Source organism: Vipera ursinii (genome assembly GCF_947247035.1).
Source record: "Vipera ursinii genome assembly, chromosome: 12".
In the NCBI taxonomy this organism is placed as follows: Eukaryota; Metazoa; Chordata; class Lepidosauria; order Squamata; family Viperidae; genus Vipera; species Vipera ursinii.
In genome coordinates, this window is record NC_139525.1 from 16,054,313 (window position 1) to 16,079,607 (window position 25,295).

General features: G+C 45.0%; 1 protein-coding gene across 1 annotated transcript in view; it reads left to right on the plus strand.

The window, feature by feature from the left end:
• Positions 1-6,415: 6,415 nt before the first annotated feature.
• Positions 6,416-25,295, plus strand: part of LOC310646102 (pre-mRNA 3'-end-processing factor FIP1-like) — a 42,955-nt gene continuing 24,075 nt past the window's right edge. Inside the window, exons 1-7 of the mRNA XM_083372333.1 lie at positions 6,416-6,542; positions 13,919-13,955; positions 14,882-14,963; positions 18,109-18,209; positions 19,098-19,156; positions 19,827-19,937; positions 22,992-23,122. Of these exons, the coding sequence (XP_083228459.1) occupies positions 6,470-6,542; positions 13,919-13,955; positions 14,882-14,963; positions 18,109-18,209; positions 19,098-19,156; positions 19,827-19,937; positions 22,992-23,122 (594 nt within the window). The 5' untranslated portion in view covers positions 6,416-6,469. The remainder of the gene's footprint in view (positions 6,543-13,918; positions 13,956-14,881; positions 14,964-18,108; positions 18,210-19,097; positions 19,157-19,826; positions 19,938-22,991; positions 23,123-25,295) is intronic.

The window sequence follows — 25,295 nt, forward strand, 5'->3', positions numbered from 1 at the left end:
TACACCAAAATCTACATAAAAGTATTTCTCAAATAGCAGGACAGTTGCTAGAACCTGCTCACGGTCAGTATTTTGAGATCCTCCCGTTTTAAGGCTTTGTGCCAATAGCTTCTCATTTGGGTGCCTTTCCTGTTGTTTGGTTATAAATAAGAGATTATAGACATAAATTAGTTAGCGTAGAGTTCCAGAAATCAAGAACCACAAAATTCATCTGATACACTGTGCATCTGGTTTGGCTACTGTAGTTCTTTCAGTCCCTGCTTTTAGCAGTTATGTAGCTAAAATGTTGGAGAGTTGAGAATATTTGTGATTTCAGTTGTTTGCATTTGCAAATCCCGTAACATCCTTAACAAGGAAAGCAAGTTTAGGCTGACAGGTAGCAAAATCTGTGCATCAGAGCTCCAGTATAAATAAGCACCTTCTCATTTAGCTGTTGTGGACACCACAGCACATGCATCTTTCCTGTAACTTTGTACATCATGCATGCACAGAGTTGCCCATCGCAATTAGCTGAATGCAGAAGCCTCTGTTCCTGGGTGCTGTGTGCATGCATCACAAAATACCCATGGAAATATCGCCTCAAAAACTTTATGGCAGGCTATAAATTCAACACATTTGCAGACTGGAGCTTTGAACTGCTGTTTTCCTCTCCCGAGTTCCAGAGGAAATGTTTAGTATGAGAACTGTAGAATAATTAAAGGGTGGGGTGGGGAACCAATCATCCCTAGAACTTTTCAAGCTGCTTCTTGGATTGTAAGGCTTGTAAACTCATTAGAGAGTTGAAGAGCCACACAAACCCACAGAAGACAATACGACGCATGGTGAAGTTGAGCCTGTTCTTTCACAAATAGTGTTAAAAATCCTGCTTTGCTGAAAAGGTTACTCCAGCTTGTGTTACTTACGTTGTTGTTACCGAGTTATGTTGTATAATATACATATTCCAATTATGCTGTTGCTGTGGCAAGAGCAGCTTCATTTGAGTGTTACCTCATCTTTCCCCTCATCCTAGCAAAGTCTACTTTGATAGGTCTTCAGCACTTTGTGAAACCCCTCACACCTTCCAAGCCAGGTTGGCTTGGAGATTTTATTTCGATATTGTTTTAAACATTGTGCCAAGAAACATTATGGCTTTTTTGATCCTGTCAGTGTCTGAACGCAACACTTAATACCTCCTAATCCAGATGTAGGAATTACCTGTCTCCCCTTTGACCACCCTTCTCACCAGGCTAGCTGGAAGCAGCTTCCGTCAGCATGAATGGGATTGACTTCCAATTCAGCTTTTCTTTTCTTTGTAGAATTAATAATGTAGTAAAAAAATACTTCCCATTTTTTACACTCTGTAGACTCCCCGTCTTTCTCTGTTAAGGGGGCCATACTTGCATCTTTTCTCAGGTATGCAAGTGACAAACAAGAGGTGTCTAATGCAGCAGATGTGGCTGAGCGCAGCTGATTGGTAGTAAATGGTTAATGTGTTGTGACACCTTTACTTTTTCCCAAACTGTGTGCTTTGGGCAAATCTAGCTTCAAATGGGGGACTTTTTTTAGGAAGTATAAGTTCCCCATTCCTCTCTCCCTCCCCCCCCCCAAGATTCATCAGCAGTGGAATATGGGAAACGGGTCCTTTCACTTTGCCCTAAGCCAGGGGTAGGCAACCTCGGCTCTTTTATGACTCATGGACTTCAACTCCCAGAATTCCTGAGCCAGCTGGCTCAGGAATTCTGGGAGTTGAAGTCCATGAGTCATAAAAGAGCCGAGGTTGCCTACCCCTGCCCTAAGCTGCAAGAAGTGATGAAAAGCTGCTGTTTGTTCCTGTAGCTCTTGAGGTGTCAAACTCACAACATCACACGACAGAGCACGACTTTTTTCCCATTGCCGGCAATGGGGTGGGCGTGGTTTTGCCATGACGCATCCGGCTCACGGGCCGGCAGTTTGACACCCCTGCAGTGTAGCTCTTGGGATGTCATATCAGATGGTCCGGTCTGTGAAGTTCTGATCATGTTCTGTGTTGATCATGGTGTAGATTATATAAATATGTAAAATAGAGCAGTGGTTGCCTTAAAAGTGAGTAACATCTGAGCCCAATTCTTGAAGAGGCAAATTCATTTTAAGGGTGGTTTTTGTCCTGTCTTGAGAAATGCATTCAGAATTTGGGGAGCTAGTAGACAATTGGGAGATGCAGTTCTTTATTCCCTCCCATGTGCTGATTCTTCTTTTCTGAAGTTCAGTAGTCCAGCTTTGAATTATTTCTTCCATGATGCCCCTCAAGATTACAATGTTTGAAATCACTTTTCTTTTTATTTTGTAGGCTTCTAATGGGGGAAGGGAGGAAAAAGTGTCTGGAATTGTTCAAACAAAGCAAATTGAATTGAATTCATTTTGAGATTGTATTTCTTTGATAGAATTGAAAACCCCAAGCAGCCAACCCTGACTTTATACCCTTGATTCCTATGAAATTTAGAGTTTATTATAAAATGTCACAGGGTTTATCATATGCACAAATGCTCTCCCTTTCCCCCCCCAAAAAAATACCTTGGTTTGCCGAGAAGTAGGTTACTAATTAATGCTTTCTCCTAATTTATTCCGTCCTATATACAAAAATCTCTAATGTAGGAGAATGTTTATGGTATAACATTCCACATGTTTTTGTGTAATGAGTAGATTGATAAATTAGTTTTACCTATTGTGCAAAATTGGGAAACAAAGATAAGTGTGACAGTAGTGTAATTCTTGCACACTTCTGCAAAAATCCAAATGAATAGGACATCCGTCATGCTAATGTATTACGGAGTAAGCATCCTTTATTCTGTTTCATTCCAAATCTCAAGAAAAGTTTTCAATAAATTTATCACTAATAAATTTAGCCATCCATTTTCTTGTCTTGATTAAACACACTTTGTATGCTTAACTGTGAATATTGTATTTTAGTATCATGCTAATTAATTGCATTAGCCTGGAAATATTAGCATTGAGCAATAAGATCTTAAGTATTGATATTCAGTGTAAATATTTAACAGTTTAGGAAACAATGTTGTATAATACATTCATACTTTGCAAGTTTTGTGAATTATTTGTTTATGGCTATAACCACAATTTGTAATTCCATGAAGCTTTGTTGTTAAACTGTATACATTTTAATTATGTTTCCTTACACTTTATGAAGTAATAGCTACTTTTTTTAATAGGACCTCATGCCTTGAAGATTTTGTAAAAAATAAATGCTTAAATAACCGTTGTGTGTATAATTTCATTATTTGGCTTTTCACATATATATGTGTGAAATGGTGGTTTTGGTTCAGTTTTAATCCTGCCCATCAGTTGCAAAAAATTCTTTCCCCCCCCTCCCTTCTATGGGAAAGCAGAATCAAGCCTTTGTAACTATTTTGTAAGCATTCAGGCAGCACACTGGCCCCCATTCCTATAGTCAACATTCCAAGAATCTGTGGCATCCTTATTACTCCATGATGTGCAAGTCTAATCAATCATGAGATAAACCTGGCTTGTAGCCCTTCAACTCTGGAACCAGCCTGCGGAAAGACTGAAGCTGCGACCACAACATCTGGCAGATGACACTGGCTGAGATGTCTTGTTTCACTCGCAGAAGATTTAACACTTGTTTCAGGCTTGAGGCAGACCTGAAAATGGGTTGTCCCACATTTAGCCTGATACTCACACAAGCTCTTCCCCCAATCACATGCCCTCCTATTAAATCCCCATGATGCACAGCCAACAGGGGAGCAGTGACCAAGTAGCTATTCAAGGAAAGCCAATGAATCAGGAGGTGGAACTTGGTTGATGAACATCTAAACCTGGGCTTGACCATTATGAAGTGGCATTAGTATCTAGACGTGGCATAGTACCTTCTTCCGTGGGAGAGTCTGAATACTGGTGTATGGAATTAATTGGCCAGGCCAATGTAACACCCAACATAATTAGCTAATTTGCAGGTCAGTTGATCATGGGAATGCAGCCAGTGCAAACTGGGACTTTCTTGCAGCATCTCCTGCCATGTCTCAGCTTTGCAGTCGATTCTGAAGCAGAAGGCCTGAGGCTTCACTCGGGGGCTCCTCGTGCCCCAGACTAAATGCCAGGCATCCCCAGGATCCCCCAACTCTTAGTACAGGTTCCCCCCCAAAGTTTCAAGCCAGGAACTTTTGGATGCCGGACTGACTGGGTTTGGCAGACTCTGCAGCCTTTTTCGGTTTGATAAAGTTTGGCCAACAGATTGACCTCTGTTGACAATCACAATGGAGCCCAAAATTTCTGCTGAGCCAAGAGGTATGTGAAGTGAGTTCTTGCCACAGTTGTTAAGTGAATCATTGTAGTTGTTAAGTTAGTAACACAGTTGGTTTCCCCATTGACTTTGCGACTTTGCTTGTGAAAAGGACTCAAAAGGTGATCATGTGATCCCAGGACACCGCAACCGCCATAAACACATGCCAGTTGCCAAGTGTCTGAATTTTGATCACGTGACCATGGGGATGCTGCAGTAGTCATAAGTGTGAAACATGGCAAGCAAAGATGCGACCTAACATAATGTCCGCGGACCCAGATTTCTGAAAAGCCCTGTTAGGCAAGACCAGGGGTAGGCAACCTCGGCTCTTTTACGACTCATGGACTTCAACTCCCAGAATTCCTGAGTCAGCATAGCTGACTCAGGAATTCTGGGAGTTGAAGTCCATGAGTCATAAAAGCCGAGGTTGCCTACCCCTGGGCAAGACCAACAGAGGGGTTGCCCGGTGTCTCTGAAGCTACAAGCCCAATCCAGGAAAGGTGTTTGCCCTCAGAAATGCAAACATGGGGTTAACAGAATAACGGACTTGGAAGGGACCTTGGAGGTCTTCTAGTCCTGCAACCAATTTTGATCACCTTATCACAAAAAAAGATGTTGAGACCTTGGAAAAAGTTCAGAGAAGAGCAGCTAAGATGATCCAAGGCCTGGAGACTAAAACATACGAAGAATGGCTGTGGGACTTCGGTTTGGCTAGTCTAATGAAAAGAAGAAATAGGGGAGACATGATAGCAGTGATCCAGTATTTGAGGGGCTGCCACAAAGAAGAGGGGTCACATTATTCTCCAAAGCACCAGAGGGAAGGATGAGAAACAATGGATGGAAACTGACCAAACTGAGAAGCAACCTGGAACTGAGGGGAAACTTCCTGACAGTGAGGACAATTAACCAGTGGAACAGCTTTGCCTTCAGAAATCATGGGTGCTCCATCGCTGGAGGTTTTTAAGAAGAGAGACTAGACAGTCACTTGTCTGAAATGGTATAGGTTACCCTGCTTGAAAGGGATGCGGTGGCTCAGTGGGTTAGGACGCTGAGCTTGTCAATCGGAAGGTCGGCAGTTTGGCGGGTCGAATCCCGAGTGCCGCGTAACAGAGTGAGCGCCTGTTACTCGTCCCAGCTTCTGCCAACCTAGCAGTTCGAAAGCACATAAAAATGCAAGTAGAAAAATAGGGACCACTCCGGTGGGAAGGTAACAGCGTTCCGTGCGCCTTTGGCGTCTAGTCACGCCGGCCACATGACCACGGAGACGTCCTCGGACAAGCGCCGGCTCTTTGGCTTTGAAACGGAGATGAGCACCGGCCCCTAGAGTCGGAAACGACTCGCATGCCTGTGCGGGGGAACCTTTACCTTTTACCCTGCTTGAGCAGGGGGCTGGACTAGAAGACCTCCAAGGTCCCTTCCAGATTCTCTTCTCTTCGCCCCCTGCTCGAGCAGGAGACCCTATACCAGGGCTAGGCAACCTCGGCTCTTTTAGGACTCATGGACTTCAACTCCCAGAATTCCTGAGTCAGCATAGCTGACTCAGGAATTCTGGGAGTTGAAGTCCATGAGTCCTAAAAGAGCCGAGGTTGCCTACCCCTGCCCTATACCATCTCAGACAAGTGGCTGTCCAGTCTCTTCTTCAAGGCCTCCAGTGATGGAGCCCCCCACAACTTCGGGAAGCCAGCCGTCCCGCTGGTTAATCGTCCTGACCGTCGGGAAGTTTCTCCTTCGTCCCAGCTTACACACAGACCCATCCAGACCTGCGGACCGACCCCCGACCCCCTTGGGCGCTCCCGGCCACCCCGCAGCCCAGGGCTCGCCCCGTCCCGGGCAACCTGCAGCTCGGCGGCGCGCTCGGGCTCGCCTGCTTCGGCGGGGCGCTAGGACCCGGCCGGCCGCTCGCTCCCTCGCTCGCTGCAGGAGCCGCCGCCGCCGCCTCCCTCTCCCGGCCTGGGCGCCGCCGGCTGCGGCTCCCCCGCCGGAGCTGGGCTCTTTTTGTGGCGAGCGAGCGGAGGAGCGAGAGCGCGCCCGGCCGCTGCTGCTGCGGCGGCGCCTGCGGGGAGCAGCCGGGCGGGGATGGCGGCGGCGGCGGCGTTTTAGCGAGCGCTGGGCGCAGGATGCGGCAGGCGGGGCGGCGCTGAGCCCGGCCGGCTCGGTCCCTTTGGCTGCAGGCGCGGCCCGCGCGGCCCCGGCCCCGCCATGGCCACCGAGCTGGAGCCCGCCGCCGTGCAGCTGGAGGCGGAGGAGGACGAGGAGCAGTGGCTCTACGGAGGTGGGGGCGGCGGCGGCGGCGGCGGCGGGGAGGCCGGGCGCAGGCCGACGGCTCTCCCGGGCTGGGCAGCGGGCGAGTCCCGGGGCTGCTTCCCGACCGCCTTGCCGGGCGTTTCCGGACCGGGATGCAACCCGGCGGGGCACGGGGAGATTGGAGCGCTGGGCGCTTCGCCCGCCGGACAAGGCTTGCTCGTCGGGCCGGGCTTGGAAGCCCATAATCCCCGGGCTGCCTGGGGGTGATGGGATTGGTCTCCCGGCTCTCTCGGCCGCCGCCCCCTGGACGGGAGTCGGGAGGAAGAGCCGGCCGGGGGCTTCTCGGAGCGTGGGCGCCCCCCAGGCGCAGGAATGCGCGGTCCGGGGACGCTCCGGCTCAGGGATGCTCGGCGCGAGGGGCCAACCCTCCGCCGGGCCGAGCTGCACGAAGGCCCTGCGGTCGCGGTGAGACCCCCCAAAGGGCAGGGGAGGGTTGGGAACCCAACGGCACGACCGCAAGGTCAAAACCTTGGGGAATCCGAGCAAATGGGGAGGGCTCCAGCCCGCTGCGGGTGTCCCCTCCCCCCCAAGAAGATGGGAAGGGGCAGCAGGAAACCTGCTGGCTTGGAAATATTTCAATCTTGCCTTTATCAGAATAACAGAGTTGGAAGGGACCTTGGAGGTCTTCTAGTCCAACCCCCTGTTGGAACCGGAGACCACTATGTGTTTCCAGACAAGCAGCTGTCCAGTCTTTTCTTAGAGACTGGACAACCACTTTCAGAAGAAACAATTGATCATTTGCGTGATTCACACGTGGGCTGGGTTTACACAACAGATCGGACCTCAAAAGTAGCCAGCCACATTTTCATCCAGGCTGCTGTGTGATCCTGGCCTCTTGTCTCACGTGAACCAAGACATGGGATTAATGAAACCAGGTTTCACCTTAGGATGAGTCAGTGCTTTAAAGCAGGGGTCTCCAAACTTGACAACTTTAAGACTTGTGGACTTCAGCTCCCAAAATTCTCAGGTTTAGTATGACTTGCTGGGGAGCTGAAGTCCACAAGTCTCAAGTTTGGGAGAGTCCTGCCTTAAAGTAAAGAAGTAAAAACTCACCTGAGCGTGAGTCCTCCCTAACCTCTCACCTAGTCCAACCCAGGTTGATCATAACATCTGTCAGTTGTAGATGAATGAAGAAGAGGGGTGCCTGCCCCGTGGGGGTGACAGTATAATTTGATAGGAAAGTGAGCAGCAGGGAGAAGACCACGAATGGAAGATGGCCTTAAACTCTTAAGGGGTGGTTGGAGAATCTACGTTCAGGTGGGCTGACACCTCCCTAGAGCTAATCACAAGAAACAACGATGAAGTGGAGACTTCAAAAAACTTAGGGGAGGTTTTAAGGAGGGATTGGGAGACGTGATTTGCCATAGGGGACAGTTGTAGGAATAAGGGGAAGCATGGCTAGTGGGTGGCCCTTCAGAGGGAACAGAATTTCAGGAGAGGCGCCTGCAAGACCCCGGTTGGAACATTCAGGCCCAACTGCTTGCAAAAATTGAAATGCCCGGTGGGGAAAAAAAGGAAGAGTTCTTTCCCAAGTAAGTAATTCAAACAAAACTTGCAGCATTACTAGGGGATTCAGGAGATTGGTTGGAGGAGACGGATTCACACTTGCCCAGAATGGGTTGGTAGAAGGACATGCCGTGGGAACCGTTCTGCCCAGGACTTCCAGATGAAACCGGCTTGTGGACTTTCATAACTATGCTAAAAGAATGTCCGTTTTCATTGTGGTTTCTGAAATTCAGGGAGAGCTGACAAGAATGGGGTATTCTTTTATGGGGGTGAGTTGATTTTTCAATACAGTAGTTTAACGTTAAACCAGGGTTTCCCGACCTTGGCAACTTTAAGATCTGTGGAATTCAACCCGCAGAATTCCCCAGCCAACCATTGTGGACTGCAAATCCCAGAAATCCCCAGCCAGCCATTGCTGGCTGAGGAATTCTGGGAGTTGAAGTCCACAGGTCTTAAAAGTTGCCAAGGTTGGGAAACCCTGCATTAAACCATGATTTAAAGTTAAGTGCACAAGCAAAAAAACAAACAAACACCAACCCCATACTGAGCAAAGCTTTAGTTCTCTTCTTACAGATAACAAAGAAATTGTTCCGTTTTATTTCTCCTAGTTGCTTGCTCTTGGTTCAGTAAAATGTAACACTTGCTAATTGTTAATCTAGCCCTTTGCAAACCTTGTATTGTTTAACCTTGTTAAAAAAAATAGCTTGCATTGCTATCAGGCCAAGATTTCCTGGTTTATATAATAACATTCTGGGCATCAGAGCTAACTAGATGGTTTTCCTATAGATTCTTTTTTTTCCTTCCACTTTTAGAACTGTGCTTTAGCATCGTGCCTGAATACAGTCAGAGAGAACGTTTAGCCCTCAAAGTTCCGTCATTCAGTACAGCACAGTAGTCCTTGACTTACAGCCATCCATTTAGTCACCATTCAAGGTTACAGTAGCACTGAAAAAAGTGACTTACAACTGGTTTTCACACTTACAATTGTTGCAGCGTACCCCTGGTCACGTGATAAAAATTCAGAGGCTTGGCAACTGACTCATATTTATGACAGTTGCAGTGTGTCCCGGGGTCACATGTTCCCCTTTTGCGACCTTCTGATAAGCAAAGTCAGTGGGAAGCCAGATTTATTTAATCGCCGTGTTACTAACTTAACAACAGCAGTGATTCACTTAACAACTATGGCAAGAAACTGTGGGACAAAACTCACTTGGCAACTATGTTGCTTAGGACAGCGTTTCCCAACCTTAGGAACTTGAAGATGCGTGGACTTCAACTCCCAGAATTCCCCAGCCAGCTATGCTGGCTGGGGAATTCTGGGAGTTGAAGTCCACGCATCTTCAAGTTCCTAAGGTTGGGAAACACTGGCTTAGGAACGGACATTTAGGGCTCAATTTTGGTCATGAGTCGAGGACTATCTGTAATTCAGTAGTTGGAATATTAAATTAAGAATGTAAAACAAAAAGGCAATCCTTGTTTGAGTGCAAGGTGATTTTTATTATTAGACTGTTTGGTTTATTTGGCTTTATCAGAGTATTAATAAGGATACGCAGTTTTACATTCTTGGTGGAAACATACAGCGATTCAAATGTTTCTGGGCCATTGTTGGCTTTGTAAAATTAGTGCAGCAAATTCCAGTAGTAGCACGTTGGTGCTTTGGGTGTGAACAGAAGCAGCCTTATGGATCCATCTCTGCAGTTCTAGCTGAGTTCTAGCTGCAGATCTAAACAAACATAGATATAATTGGGTCATGGGATCAAGTTATGCGGTATTGTAGGCTAAGGAACATGTTGCAGATATTTCTCAATTTTTATTTCCCCCCCCCACTTTTGTTTCCAAAAAGATATATGCAGTGGCTGTGTTTAATCAATAGGCAGTGTCAGTATTGCAGTATTCCAGGTGTGGTCTCACTAGGGCTTTATAAAGCGGTACTAATACTTTGCACGATCTTGATTCTATGCCTCTGTTTATACAACCCAGGATTGTATTAGCTTTTTCGGTTGCTGCTGCACACTGCTGGCTCAGAGTCAAGTGATCGTCCACTAGGTCTCCAAGGTCCCTCTCGCAGTTACTCGTATTGAGCCAGGAGAACAAGAATGAAATAAGGCTGCTCTGTCTCTTTCAGAAGAAAAGTCTTCATTACATTGCAAACTGCTAACTCTCTTATCTATCATCAGTCTATATTTTGGGTTTCCTGGTGGTCATCAAGGGTGACTTTTATGCTCTACCGCTTAGCATTGTTGATGTGGTGATACTCTCTAGTTAGAATAGTTAGCCAGGTGTTTCTAGACATATACCAACAAAAAGCCATCCAATTTTGTTTCCTTAGGTAATGTAAACCATAATACATCTCTTGGATGGTATCAAAATAACATTGTGGGGACTTTAAGCATCTTACTTGGATAAATAGGGTTTTGTTTCATTTCCTAATGTGTTTAGGTTATTATAGTGGCATAGTTGTTGAAGCAGATTGGTTCCAGGTCTCTATGAAAAGGATTTTAAGAACTGAGTCATCAGGCCGTGTGTTACTCTTCAGAAGCTGCAATTGAGTCTTTGGCTTTGCAGATGTGCCATCCGTGCAGAGTTTCCATCCTTTCTTATTTGAAGCAGGTGTGCTTTAAATAAACAAAGATAGGTAATTGCACCCAGAATGAATTAATGTTGCAAATGTCTCCAGTGAACTATTTAAACAGGCAGAGCACCTAAGGAGGAAGAAACGGGTTGTATAGAGGAAATGAACTGTCATACATGCCATCACAATCCAAATTGATTTTGTAAGCTGTTTGTCAGATCAGTACCAAAGAAAACACCACTTCTTTGGCATTTGCTTGATTGAAACTGTTACTATTATCCCGGTATAGTCGTGCGAATCTTATGGTGCTCTCTGAGCTTGGTTGTTTCCTGCAGACATTTCGTTACCCAGCTAGGTAATATCATCAGTGCAAGGGAATGTAGGATTTGCCCCCTGTTTATTTATTTATTTATTTTAATTCCATTTATATCCCGCCCTTCTCCGAAGACTCAGGGCGGCTTACAAGCTTAGCAGTAGCCTTCATTCTATGTATATGCCTGCTTATTAGGGCTTTCATACACACCCCAAGCGGCATTATTACAAAGTCAGCTTAATTGCCCCCAACAATCTGGGTCCTCATGTATTTTATTATTTATTTATTTATTTTATTAATTTAATTTATATACCACCCTTCTCCCGGAGGACTCAGGGCGGTGAACAGGGCAATATATAAAAACTAGATACAAAAATTAAAAATTATTAAAACGTGATTAAACAATGCCCATAATAAATTAATACAGATTAAAATTGAAGTTCATTTATAAAAATCCCACCCCGTCCCATCAGGCCAGGCCAGCTTGTTTAAAGAGATGGGTTTTAAGATCGCGCCGGAAGGAGCGGAGATCAGGCGCCATCCGGAGCTCAACCGACAACCGATTCCATAAATCCAGTGCACCCACAGAGAACGCCCTCCCCCTGGGGGCCACCAGTCGGCATTCTTTGACCGATGGCACCCTGAGGAGGCCCTCTCTGTGGGAGTGTACTGGGTGGAGGGAAGTTGACGCCGGCTGCAGGTGCTCCCCAAGGTATTCCGGACCCATGCCATGAAGGGCTTTGTAGGTCATTACTAACCTACTAATAGTAGCTTACCCTGCCACTGTTGGTGGAGGTGTGGTTTTGCTCCTTCCAAGTTCCTTGATTAGAGTATTGTTTTCTACTGGATGGTTTGGTGTTGATCCCTGCTTAACTAGGTTTATCTCTATATTGTCAGTCATCCATAGATACATGTCAGCCATCCATTAAAAAAAACCAACAAAATCAAGTGAACATGTGTCAGCCATTCATAAATACATAGATGCAATAAACATATGCCAGCCACCACATAGAGGGATCTAAGACACTTCATCACAGGACAGTTCAATGCTATATTAATCGTTTCATTCATGCTTTTATTATTGGTGACCATGTTTTTGTCAAAATTATTGTAACACTCATATTTCTGGATTGACTTTATTATTATTGGCCATGCTTCCGTCGAAATTAATTTAACGTTTGTACAGGCAGTCCTCAACGTACGACCACAATTGAGCCCAAAATTGCTGTTGTTAGGTGAGACATTTGATAAGTGAGTTTTGCCCCCTTTTACCATTTTTCCCGCCACATTTGTTAAGCGAATCACTGTAGTTGTTAAATTCATAACACGGTTGCTAAGCAAATCTGGCTTCCGACTTTGCTTGTCAGAAGGTTGAAAAAGGGGATCACATGATTCTGGGACACTGTGACCGTCATAAATACGAGTCAGTTGCCAAGTGCCCGAATTTCGATCACGTGACCATGGGGATGCTGTAATGGTTGTAAGTGTGAAAAACGGTCATAAATCACTTTTTTCAGCGATGTTGTAAACTTCGAACTGTCACTAAATGAGCTGTTGTAAATTGAGGACTGCCTGTATTTGTTGAAATGTCCCATGGCCAGTTGGTCTTAGTGAGATGTTCCAATCTGTAGACAGAGGTAAACCACATTTACATTTAAAAGAGACAATAAAAAAATAAGAAGGGGGAAAACAAGAACAGAACACATCCTCTCTATCAGCCAACAGCCAGATAAGCGGGGATTAACACCAAGGATCGACCAAGCAGAAAACAATATTTTAATCAAAGAACCCACCCCTTCACCAACACTGGCAGGGCAAGCTACTGTATATAAACAGGGAGCAAGCCCCCCCCCCAATCACACTGATGAGGTTACATAGTTGGGTAATGAAACGCCCACAAGAAAAGCATCAAGCTCAGAGAGCAGCAAGGACTCCACCGTTCAACCCTGAGCTACCAATATTCTCTTCTAGGGGAAGTATGAGTTTTAGTTTGCAAAAGTTTTAAGGAGTTTCTGCATGAGCGAGGCATGCAGATCCATTTGTATAAACATAAATTATACAGTCAGCCTGCTAATGTCAAAACAGGCCACAGATCAAATTTCATGTGCATCCTCTTTGCCCGGGAAACGTGAGGCAGGAAACGGTGTGAACGCGGCTTCCTCCCTGATTTCTAAGCACAAGAAGTAATTATTTATGAATGAGATGTCTGAGGTGTGACTCCTTACCAATCCTCGGAGTCGGTGGAGTCCAGACTCCAGGCACAGGTTCAGAAGGATGATGGGTTCTGTTGCTTCAGAAAACTTCCCTGACTACCCATTTGGAAACCCTTCAATTGGAAAACCCTCCATTCTCATTTCTGCTAGAGGCAGGAATCCAGATCAAAGCATCCCCTACAGAAAGCTGTCTAAGTCTCTGTCCAAACACATCCAGCAAAAGGAAGCTGATTGGTCGTTGCTTCTAACTGCCAAATTGCTCTTCTCACTTGTCCTTTTATCACTTGTCCAACTGGAATTTGCTGTCTTTTGAAATTGAGAGTGTTACGCCGCCGTCTCCTGATCTGGGAAGTTAGGAAATCCTTGGAGGTTGTAAACACAACACAATATCTTGAAGAGAGTAGCAGCAAAGCACTTCCACGTAGCTGCCAAGAAAACTCGGTGGAAAGGTCCCTGAAGTCATCAGGAGACTTTAAGAAGGATTGGTGCTTGGGTGACGCTGTGGTTAGAAGAAGTGAGACATAAGCTAGGAAGAGGCTGAGTAGAGGGACAAGCCAAGGAGAGCAATTGTTCCCTTCTCACTCACTCGTTTGTCTACATCCCCACCACCCTTTCATACTTCATAGAAATTGCTGAACAGGAACATCTCATGAGTCAACGCTGAGTTCTTTTTTTATTTGCAAATGTTGAAGGATTTATCTTTGCCTTTAATTAGTATTTGTCTTTCTCCCTATTTTCAGATGACAATGGTAAGCCAGAAGATGGACCAATATCTGGGTAAATCTTCCAAGTTTTTCATTTAGAGCCAAACTTTTAGATCAAGTGGCAACTTTCTGTAACATGACCCAACTCTTTGGGTCTGTTGGACTTCAGTCCCATCACACCCGGCAAGCTTTTGCCATGCTAATTGAACATCATAGCACATAACATGATTTATGTATAAATGTTATATTTCTTATAACATTATATAATGTTTCTGGAGCACATCAGGTGATGGAGGTACTTTTATGTTACATTAAATTAATTTAATTACATTACATTTACATTACCTTAGATTAAATTAATGTTGCATTAATTGTAAAAGCTTAAGTGTAGCTTTGTCACTTGGGCTTATTCCCAGTATCAAAACCTCATTACTTAAAAAAAAACCTAAAGTGCTTTTCATATACTTGTTTTATTTGCATTTTATTTTATCGTTTGGAGTTCTAAACTCTGTTTCAGCCACATTTCTTTTTTGTATGTATGTGTGTGTGTGTGTGTGCATGTGTGTATGCATGGTATGTATGTATGTGTGTATTGAACGGGAGCAAGCTTTCTTTCCAACTTTCTGGTTAACTGTCTTGGACTTTTCTTAAGAAGAAGATGGGAATTCTTGAAATCAATGAAAAAGTTGGCCAAGTGGATGGAAAACAAGCCTCTTCCTGGTCAAGCCATGCCCATTGATGGTTCCATGGACACCTTGGACTGCAAGTCCAGGGTCCCGCAGAAGCTTAGTTCTGGCTGCAGTTGAGCGTGCCAAAGATAACCCTATATATTGACATCTGCCTAGAAAGGAATACTTGCTATGCTGGAGGGTCAGTTGTCCTACTGATCGGCCAATGTAATCTGTATCCTGTTGGGTAGAAACTGCTGCAAATGGGAAACCTTGGGACACGGCCCAAAGAAATACGAGTTGCCCTTATTGTTGCGTTTATTTTTATCAGGCACACCGAATCTCATCCGTTGCAAGACATTCCTAAGGAGACCAGGATCGTTATCAGTGAAGACCAAGAACTGTTGCAGCAGGTAAGTGACGATCCTCAAGTAGAAAGTCCAGCACAGCCTTTTCCAATCATGTGTCTGGCAAACGTGTTGGACTTCATTCTCGTCTTGTCCAAAACAGACAATCGTTGGGTATTTTTCTGTCGAGGGCTGGCTACACTCCTAGGAGAAATCCACGAAGAGATTGATGGGCAATGACGGTCAGAGCTCACACTAACAATAGTTGGGACCTACTTCTTCATGTCCTACTTTGTTGCATCATTCTAGCAGGGGTGGGGTGTTCCTGGGAGAGAGGAGCAGAACTGGGAGTGTCAAGCTAAAGTAGAGGAAGAAAGTCAACCAGTTTCCATTATATGGCCTCAAGCACATAGCCATCATTTTCAAGCAGAGCATCAAGAGTTATTTGGAAATCGTGAACATCATTGATAGATACCATGCAAGTCTATGACTGCAATAAATATTGGATTGATTGGTAATTGATAGACAACCAGAGGAACTATGGATTGGATTTAAAGAAGCAGTTAAGGAGAAGGGCGGGATATAAATGGGATTAAAATAAAAATAAATAAATAAATGGGGAAAAATACCACTGAAGAGGGGGAAAAAAGAGAAGAAAGCAAACTGGATGTCAGAACAAACCATGGAAACTGCCAAGAAGGGGAGAGAAAGAAGCCAGTGCTGAGAAAGACCCCCCCCCAAAAAAAAACCCTCCTGAAAGACAATTAATTAAGAGTTCCAGAGACAAGAAGCGGTATTACAACAACAGCTTTAAAAACCCTGAAGACTGAAAAACATGGAGAAACAAGAAACATTTTCTAAAAGATCGAAGACCTTGGTTGGAACACAGAAGTTCCAACCTCACATTGTCATGCTGAGAGACACCGATGGACAAACGCTAACCAGTTCAGTGAAGATTTATTTTTTTTTTATTTTTTTTAATTCCATTTATATCCCGCCCTTCTCCGAAGACTCAGGGCGGCTTACAAGCTTAGCAGTAGCCTTCATTCTATGTATATGCCTGCTTGTTAGGGCTTTCATACACCCCCCAAGCGGCATTATTACAAAGTCAGCTTATTGCCCCCAACAATCTGGGTCCTCATTTTACCTACCTTGGAAGGCTGAAAGGCTGAGTCAACCTTGAGCCTGGTGGGACTCGAACCTGCACTAATGGTAGGCAGCTGGTGTTACTTAAGGAGGCATTAGCCCACTGCTCCACCAAGGCTCTATCAACCAATAATAAGTAGATTGAAATTCTGTACAGTGCAGGTGTCAACATCCAGATTCTTTAGAGTAGCTTTAGTATAGATGAAGTTAGATCAGTGTTTCCATTATTACCAAGTTAGAAGGCTACAACAATTGACAGAAGAACTACAGAAATATGACAAGCAACAACAACAAAAAAGTAATCGTAAAGGTTCCAACCATTCTGTAGCAGCAAATCTGGAGAATAACAAAGTGGCCAACAGAGATGTTGGACTACACGTGGATACCCAAAAAATGAGACTTCAACAGAGTGCAGATGCTATTGTACATTATCTTATTTTCTCATGCTAGCAACGGTTAGGATCATCTGGCACAAATTAGAGCGCCACGCGGAAGAACTTACAAAGCTGATTTTAGAAACGTTCGAGGAATAAGAGACCGATGCATGCTGCATAATTGAAAAAGCCAAAGAATACCAAAAAATTAGGTGGTATATGCTTAGTTGACAAAATGATTGTGCTGACAATGTCAGGCTATGGAATGTCACTAGAAAAATGGGAATTCCAGAAGATCTCATTGTTCTCATTTACGTATATGCAGTCAGAAAGCCACAGTCCAGACAGAACATGGCAAAATTGGCTTGAAATTGCAAATAAGAGAGACGAGACCAGAGAATAACAGATTTGGAAGGGACCCTGGAGGTCTTCTAGTCCAACCCCCTGCTGAAGCAGGAGATGCTATCCCATTTCTGAGAAATGGCTGTCCAATCTTTTCTTAAAAACCTCCAGCGATGGAGCACCCAGAACTTCATGAGGCAAGCTGTTCCCCTAATTAATCATTCTCTTTATAAACTATTACTACACATATATAAGAGTATATGTTCTTAATTAGTCAACCCACCTGTGGAATTTTTACTGACAAGCTGGATTGGAAGAGGATGAATGTGGTTATAAAACTGAAGGAAGAAACATAATTTGCACAGTGCTGATGATACTACTCTGATCATTAAAAATGCAAATAATCTGGAGGCTTCATTAATGAAAACAAGGAGCACGGTGGAAAAAAGTAGGGCTAAGATTAAATATAAACCAAAGTAGTGATAACTGGTCCAGCAGCCAGCGCTATAGTTGACAATGAAAATATTGAAGTGGTGGATGGCTTTTGCCTTGTAGGGCCAACCGTCAAGAGTACAGGGACCACCAGTCAAGTATTCCAAAGACTAGCATTTGCTAGGGTATCTAAGGAAGCCTTAGAAAAGGCATTCAGATGCCCGGATGTGTCTGTACCCAGAAAAATCAGAATTACACAAGACTTTTTTTTTCCCCTGTGACATTCTGTGGAAGTAAAAGTTGGATTTTGAAGGGACAGGACAGAAAGAATATTGATACTTCTCACGTTTGGTGTTGGACAAGACTCCCAAGAAATCCGTGGGTTAACCAAGAAGACCAACCAACCAACCCAGAGTTCTCACGCGATGCACAAAGGACCAAGTTCCAATCATCCCACTTTGGAAGGGTTATGAGAAGACCTAGCTCTCTGGAGAAGGCTCTGGTGCTGGGCAGGGTGGCAGGAAGGAGAAGAGGAGGAAGATGACCATCAGGTAGGTTCATAGGTCCAATCACAGTGGTGTTTGGGGCACTGTTAGAAGACTTGAAAGACCAGCTTAGGGACAAATTGCCTTGGGGAAAATGCTGTCACTCTGGTTGGTAACAGTCAACACACTAATCTGATTATGCATAATCAGGTGGGCCACAAATCCAAATTGCTAAGCACATTGATTTGTGCTTCTTAGATTGTAAGCCACCCTGAGTCTTCGGAGAAGGGCGGGATATAAATGGGATTAAATAAAATAGATGGAGCTACCTCTACTCTCTTTTTTCCCCACGTTCTTTTTTGTACAACTCGCCTAGCCTGACTTCCAGTTTCTAGCCTAATTTCTCATGCTGGACTTGTTTTTGTGCTGTAGACCATCCCAAGCGGGGAAGATGAGGAGGAGGAGAGTGACAGTGACGATGATGACATTCGCGTCACGATTGGCAACATCAAGACTGGAGCCCCATCTTATATGTATGTGTTTGCACCTTCTCCCAAATCCTCTTCTTTTCTTTGTGCCATCGTTGCGCAAGGTTCTTGAGATCTGCAATGCTTTGTTTATTTCATTTTTATCCTGCCTCGATTATTTTTATAAATAACTCAAGGAGGTGAAGCTATCCTCCTTCTTCCTATTTTTCCCACAACCCTAACCTTAACCCTGGAAGGTGGATTGGGCTAAGAGAGACTTGACTAGCCCCAAATCACCCAGCTGCCTTTCGTGCCTAAGGCAGGACTAGAACTCACTATCTCCTGGTGATTGACCCAAAGTCACCCAAGGTAGCTTGTATGCCTAAGGCAGGACCAGAACTCATTGTCTCTTGATGATTGGCCAAAGTCACCCAGTTGGCTTTCATGCTTAAAGCAGGACTAGAACTCACCATCTCCTGGTGATTGGCTGAAAGTCACCCACCTGGCTTTCAAGCCTAAGGTGGGACTAGAACTCACCATTGGCCCAAATTCACCCAGTTTTTCATGTCTAAGGCAAGACTGGAACTCACCATGTTCTATTTTCCAGCTGGTGCCTTGACCACTAGATCAAATTTCTGCTGGATGTACAAAGTCACCAAAGCAGCTTTCAGTTAAACAAGAGTGACTCAACCTGACACCAACCAGCTGGGCAGGCCTTCCACTCCCAGTTAGAATTGGGGAGGGGGCTCCCAGCCCAGCAGGGTTGTCTCCACTCACCCCTTCTCCCGGGTCAGCCTGTCCGCTCCGCAGATGATTGGAACTATCCAGTAATTATTATTTTTAGTGGGCATTATGGTTTGATTTGAACTGGTTGAAGACCCTAATGATGGTTATTGGAACTAAACCCTGCATAGATTGCCCAGAAACTACAATTTTGTTTTTATTCTTTTTTAGGGGGACTCCAATGAATCTGAATCTAAAAATGGGTCGAGGCTACGGAGCACCAGCATCAGGTATGAACGGAGCATTATTTCCGGTTATCTTTTTTTCTTTGGGCAAATGAATCTTTTATTCTGCATTATTTCTCAGTACAATCAAAATGGCTATCTCAGACCACATCAGTCCTTGTAAGGTATGCTATTAATTAATTAGGCTTATTTAATTAGCATGCTGATTCTGTTCTTTCCTTCACGCCTTCCTTCGTGTCCCTTCCCTTTCTTATTTCCTTCGTCTCTGTCTCTCCCTCCCTTCCTCCTTCCTTCCTTCCTTCCTTCCTTCCTTCCTTCCTCTCTCTCTCTCCTTCCTTCCTTCTTTCCTTCTTTCCTTCTTTCCTTCCTTCCTTCCTTCCTTCCTTCCTTCCTTCCTTCCTTCCTTCCTTCCTTCCTCTCTCTCTCTCTCCTTCCTTCCTTCCTTCCTTCCTTCCTTCCTTCCTTCCTTCCTTTCTTCCTTCCTTCCTTCCTTCCTTCCTTCCTCGCCATTTTTTCTCCATGGAGCAAAACAATGCATTGTGTTGAGAAGCACACACACACATGCAAAGCTATTTTATTTGCAAATGGGCAGGAGCCGAAGCTAAATTTATCCAGGAAGAGATTTATCTTTTTTTGAGCTGCACAGTTTCCTCACCCTGGGAACAGCTCCCTAGTCAGCCTTAAGCACTAACCATCTGTTTTCTTTTATTCAAAGCCAAGTCGCAGCCTAAAGGTATTGATTTAGAGGCTTCGGGGAATATTAACGGCTTGCCGGTAATCGAGGTGGATTTAGAATCGTTTGAAGACAAACCGTGGAGGAAACCAGGTGGGGCCTCAAAGTTTCTTGTGGTAAATATGATCAACAGCTTTCTTTTTTTCCCCCCGTTATTTGGTTTGGCTTGGCCTGGCATCGCTGGTCCTTGGTGAGGAGAGGTGGGACAGGTGGATACAATCTCAAATTTATGGGCCTGCTCTCCATAACGTGGTGCGGTGAAATTTAAGAGCAGCACTATCATTTTTGGAAATGGGGAGATCTTTGTCTGTGCAGTAGGACCACCTGATCTGTTTACTTGGGGTTGGATAAAAGGAGTCCCTGCGGATTTTACACCGCTACTCATTGCCGACTCTAGGGGGCGATGCTCATCTCCATTTCAAGGCCATTAATCAGAGCTGTCCGAAGACATTTCCACAGTCACGTGACCAGCATGACACCACGGAGCGCTGTTACCCTCCCACTGAAGTGGTACCTATTTATCTACCCACATTTGCATGCTTTCGAGCTGCTAGGTTGTCAGGAGCTGGGGCACGGAACGGGAGCTCACTCCATCGCGTGGCGCTCGGGTCTTGAACCTGGGTGCTGTCTTTCCAGCCAACGAACCCAGCATCTTAAACTCTGAGCCACCACGCTGCTCCTTGATTTTGGACCCCCTCAGATCAATCAGGGATGGGCAATTTTAGTCATTAGAGCTCAGCTACTGAGCTTTCAGCGGCTGTGGCCTACCTATTTTCAGATAGTGTCCTACAGAGAATTTCTCCCGCCTTTTTTTCTTGTGGCTCCTCATTTAGAAACTGAAATGAGGATAACCTTGAGGAAGAGCCTCAGAAAAGAGAAATTTGAGACCAAACCAAAAATGTAACTGGAGGGAGTCTTAGATGGGACCTCCCTAGTTCTCTTGAACATGAATGCATGGCGGGGGGGAGGGGGGAAAGGCACATTTAAAGTTGTAAGATTGATGTACTTTTCAGGTAGAGCTGTCAGGCTTCAAAGCCAGAATGACACTTTCTTCCAAGCTGAGTTCTTTATTGTTTTCACACCTATAGACCAAATTTTGGCAAACTCAGCCTAGAGATCATGCATGAGAGAAAGATGGTGGGCTTCAGCTCCCAGAATCCCTCAGTCAGTTCCTAGAATTCATCAGCCATCATGTGTGGACGTCAGCTCCCAGAATTGCACAGTCAGCCTGTGTCAGGCTGAAAACCAGGAACCATTTTTCCAAGCTGAGATCTTTCTTGTTTTCACACCTACTGTACTATAGACCGAATTCTTAGCAGACTGAAGAGTTTACTTTCTGCATGTACAATATACTCTGGGCACCATTAGGGAGGAGCTGTCTTCACCCTCTTTCTGTCACATATAATCTCTGGGCTAAGCTGCCTCTTCCTCCTCTGGAATTGACCCCCTCCCTCCTGGGAATCCCCCTCCTCACCACATTCCATCACAAGTTCAGACTTGAACACCAAAGAGATGAACAATAAAAGTCTACTTTTACTGTGGGGTTGCAGTAACAGAATTTGGCCACACTCAATGCATCTCCCGCTCCCCACTTTCTCCTAAACAGAACTAGGGAGGGTGCATCCTGAAACACTTTCTCAGGTTACATTTCTGTTTTGAGCTCAGATTTCTCTTATCTAACTTGCATCACTTTCCCCTTGGAAGGTTACTCTCACAGCACTTAAAGAAACAGACCTTGTTGGGGAATTTATTTATTTTTTCCAAAGGGGAAGAAGAGAATTTCAGAGAAAACCTCTTGGCTAGAGTGTGGCATTTTGTGCACCTATCTAGTCCAAAGAACCACAAACATAGGTGTGAATGGCTTGTCTCCTGTTGCACAATCCTCTCTCTGGAGTCTGCAACCTCTTTGGATTCCTCTCCTCCCAGGGGTCTCCAAACTTGGCAGCTTTGCCACTTGTGGAATTCAACTCCCAGAATTCCCCAGCCAGCATAAATTGCCCCAGCCAGTTACGGTACTTTATTCAGCTCTGTTGTGGCTTCAAACAGTCATTTAAACAAATGGTTCTATGTCGAGGGCCACCGCTACAAATTCTGGTTAATTTGTTACCCCGATTTGTGAACCTGCTTTGAATCCTAGTTTCAGAAATTGTGGCTATGATTTGCATTGTTGCATTGAAGTTGGATGCCATTCAGACATTTCAGTCTTTGGGATTATTGCCATTAGCATGCGTGTGAGCGTGTCTTCGAATTCTAAATATATTTCACCACAAATGTTCCCAGATTTCAGGAGCATGAGAATGTTTAAAAGATGAAACACTTCACAATCACCAACCTAAACAAAAAAAAATGGTGCTAAAATAATGGTCCCACCAACTCGTGGGGGGTCATCTGGTTTGTGGGCCACAAAAATGTGTGGGGCTTGCAGGTGGCCTGCAGGCAACTCGTGAAGGTTAACCAGGTGACCTTCGGCCTGCACTAGGACCTAATGAATGTGTCTGGTCGTAACATATATGGAAATTATCCTCCAGTAAGATTTGGAGTATTAAAAATGTCCACTCCCTGGAAACAAAAAAATATCTTGCAATTATGCTTAACTGTAGCAACAGCTGGCTCCCATTTTGGTGAAATATGACAGCAGAGATGATTGGCAATGATGAAAAAGGTCGTTAAAATTCCCTGTGAGTCATCGAAAGACAGAGAGAGTCTTCCGAGGTAGGAGAGTGTGGTGGAGCGTTGAAGGATACGGTTCTTGGATTATTCTCCAGATCATCTTTTATAATTCACTTTAACTAGGGCAGGGCTCTCCAAACTTGGCAACTGTAAGACTTGTGGACTTCAAGTCCCAGAATATGCCTGGCTGGGGAATTCTGGGAGTTGAAGTCTACAAGTCTTAAAGTTGCCATGTTTGGAGAGCACTGAACTACAGGTGTAATATGTCAGCATCTCCTTGCTGTTCTCCTTTTCTTCTTCCTGGTAACTTGCTATTTATTTTTAGTGGAAGAATCCCAAAAGACGATTTCTCTGCTGCAAAAGGAAGTGGGTACAAGCCACTTCTCCAGTTCAGGGGCCCCCATTTCTTTCTTGCCGGAAGAGTCGACTTGTCCCGGAGGACCCTCTTTTTCCTCAACGTGCTTCATTTCTTTCCAGGTGCCGACCTTTCCGATTATTTCAATTACGGATTCAACGAGGAAACATGGAAAGCCTATTGTGAAAAACAGCGCCGGCTTCAGCTGGGCCTGGAGCCTTCGGTCCCCATCTGCGCCGAAAATAAGATCACGGTAAAAATGCAGAGCTTGGACGCACACAAACAGACACCCCCACGGACCAACAGGACCCCTTCGTTTTGACTGTTCCCGTTCAGAGTGAATTTGATCAATAGGCATGGTTTTGAAATGGCTGGAGAGGCGTACCGGTAGTCCTCAATTTACGACCGCAACTGAGCCCCAAATTTCTGTTGTTAAGTGAAACATTTGTAAAGTGAGTTTTCCCCCAATTTACGACCTTTCTTGCCATATTTATTAAGTGAACCATTGCAGTTGAGAAGTTAGTCATCCGGTTGTTAAGTGAATCTGGCTTCCCCATTGACTTCGCTTGTCAGAAGGTCACAAAATGGGATCACGTGACTCCGGGACACTGCAACCGTCATAGGTATGAGTCAGTTGCCAAGCATCTGAATTTCAATCACATGACCATGGTGCAACGGTGAAATATGGTTGCTTTTTTCAGTCCCGTTGTAACTACAAAGTCACTAAATGAACTGTTGTAAGTCGAGGACCACCTGCATTTGAATGGGAGATGCAAAGGGTTGTTCGTTAGCCATGAATCACTTGACGGCAGGCCCAGATTCAGGGTAAAGGAATAAAAATTGCTTTCTGTCAGGTTCGGCATAAGCAGTTTCCTCACAGAATCCTTTTAGTTTCATTGGCCTAGGGCCAGGGCTAGGCAACCTTGGCTCTTTTATGGCTTGTGGACTTCAACTCCCAGAATTCCTGAACCAGCATGGGTCAGCTTGGAAACCCCTCTCTTTCCCCTCAGCGTGGCTGGCTCAGGAATTCTGGGAATTGAAGTCCACGAGCCATAAAAGAGCCAAGGTTGCCTATCCCTGGCCTAGGATCGATGCTTTTTCTGAGAGATTCACTTCTCATCCAAGAAGCTCCTTCCGACTTCAAGCTTCTTCATTCAGAACCGAAGAAGCTTCTTGGATGAGAAACAAAACATCTTCAAGTAAAAACAAAGATGGCTGCAACCAGGCCAGTTGCCTTTTGAAAAAGCAACTTTGGGACAACCAAGCTCAGAGAGCCCTAAGGATCCCTCGTTCAGATTTTTATCCAATAAACATATGCCACTGCGACTGTCATAAATGTGAGTCAGCTGCCAAGCGTCCAAATGTAGATCATGTGACCATGGCAGTGCTGCAAAGGTCGTAACTGTGAAAAATGGTCATAAGTCTTTTTTTCAGTGTCGCCGTAAGTTTGAACAGTCACTAAACTGTTGTAAGTCGAGGACTGCCTGCATAAACCAGACACACCAATGAGCTCTTCCCTTCTCGGCGGAGGTGAACGGCGGAGGCGGTTCGGGTGGAGCCTCTGGCAACGGCCTCTCCTGAGGGGGGGCCAGATGTCGCCTGCGAAGCAGCCCCCGGCCGGCACTTTCATTGCACCCAGGGCCCGTCCTCTTCCCCGGTTGAGTCTTGCCTCCCCTGACAGGATACAGGCATTCCTCAACTTAATAGCCACAGCATTTATATGCGAGACAGTTGGGTGAATTTTGCCCCATTTCACGACCTTTCTCGCCCCGGTGGTTAAGTGAATCGCTGAAGTGGTTCAAGTTAGTAACACGGTTGTTAAGTGAATCTGGCTTCCCCCGTCAACTTTGCTTGTCAGAAGGTCGCAGAAGGGGATCACCTGATTCCTCGGGACACTGCGACCGTCATAAATATGAGTCAGTTGCCAAGCGTCTGAATTTTGATCACCTGACCATGGGGATGCCGTAGCAGTCGTAAGTGTGAAAAATGGTCCTAAGCCACTGTTTTTCAGCGCTGTTGCAACCTCGAACAGTCACTAAATGAAATGTTGTCAATTGAGGACTTCCTGTAATCCAAAAGCTGCAATGACGTACAGGTGGTCCTTGAATTGCAGCAGTTCACCTAATGACCAAAGTTGCAACGTCATTGAAAAGAGCGACCTATGACCATTTTTCACACTTAACAACCATTTCAGCATCCCCATGGTCACGTGATCAAAATTGGGATGCCTCCTGTTTAGGACGGTTCCAGTGTCCTGAGGTCATGCGATCAACTTTTGTGACCTTATCAGCAAAGTCAATGGGGAAGCCAGATTCACTTAACAACGGTGCTAACAGTTGCAGTGATTTACTTACAGTAACAATTGAGGCAAGAAGGGTCGTAAAACAGGCCAAAATTCACTTAACAAATGTTTCACTTAGCAACAG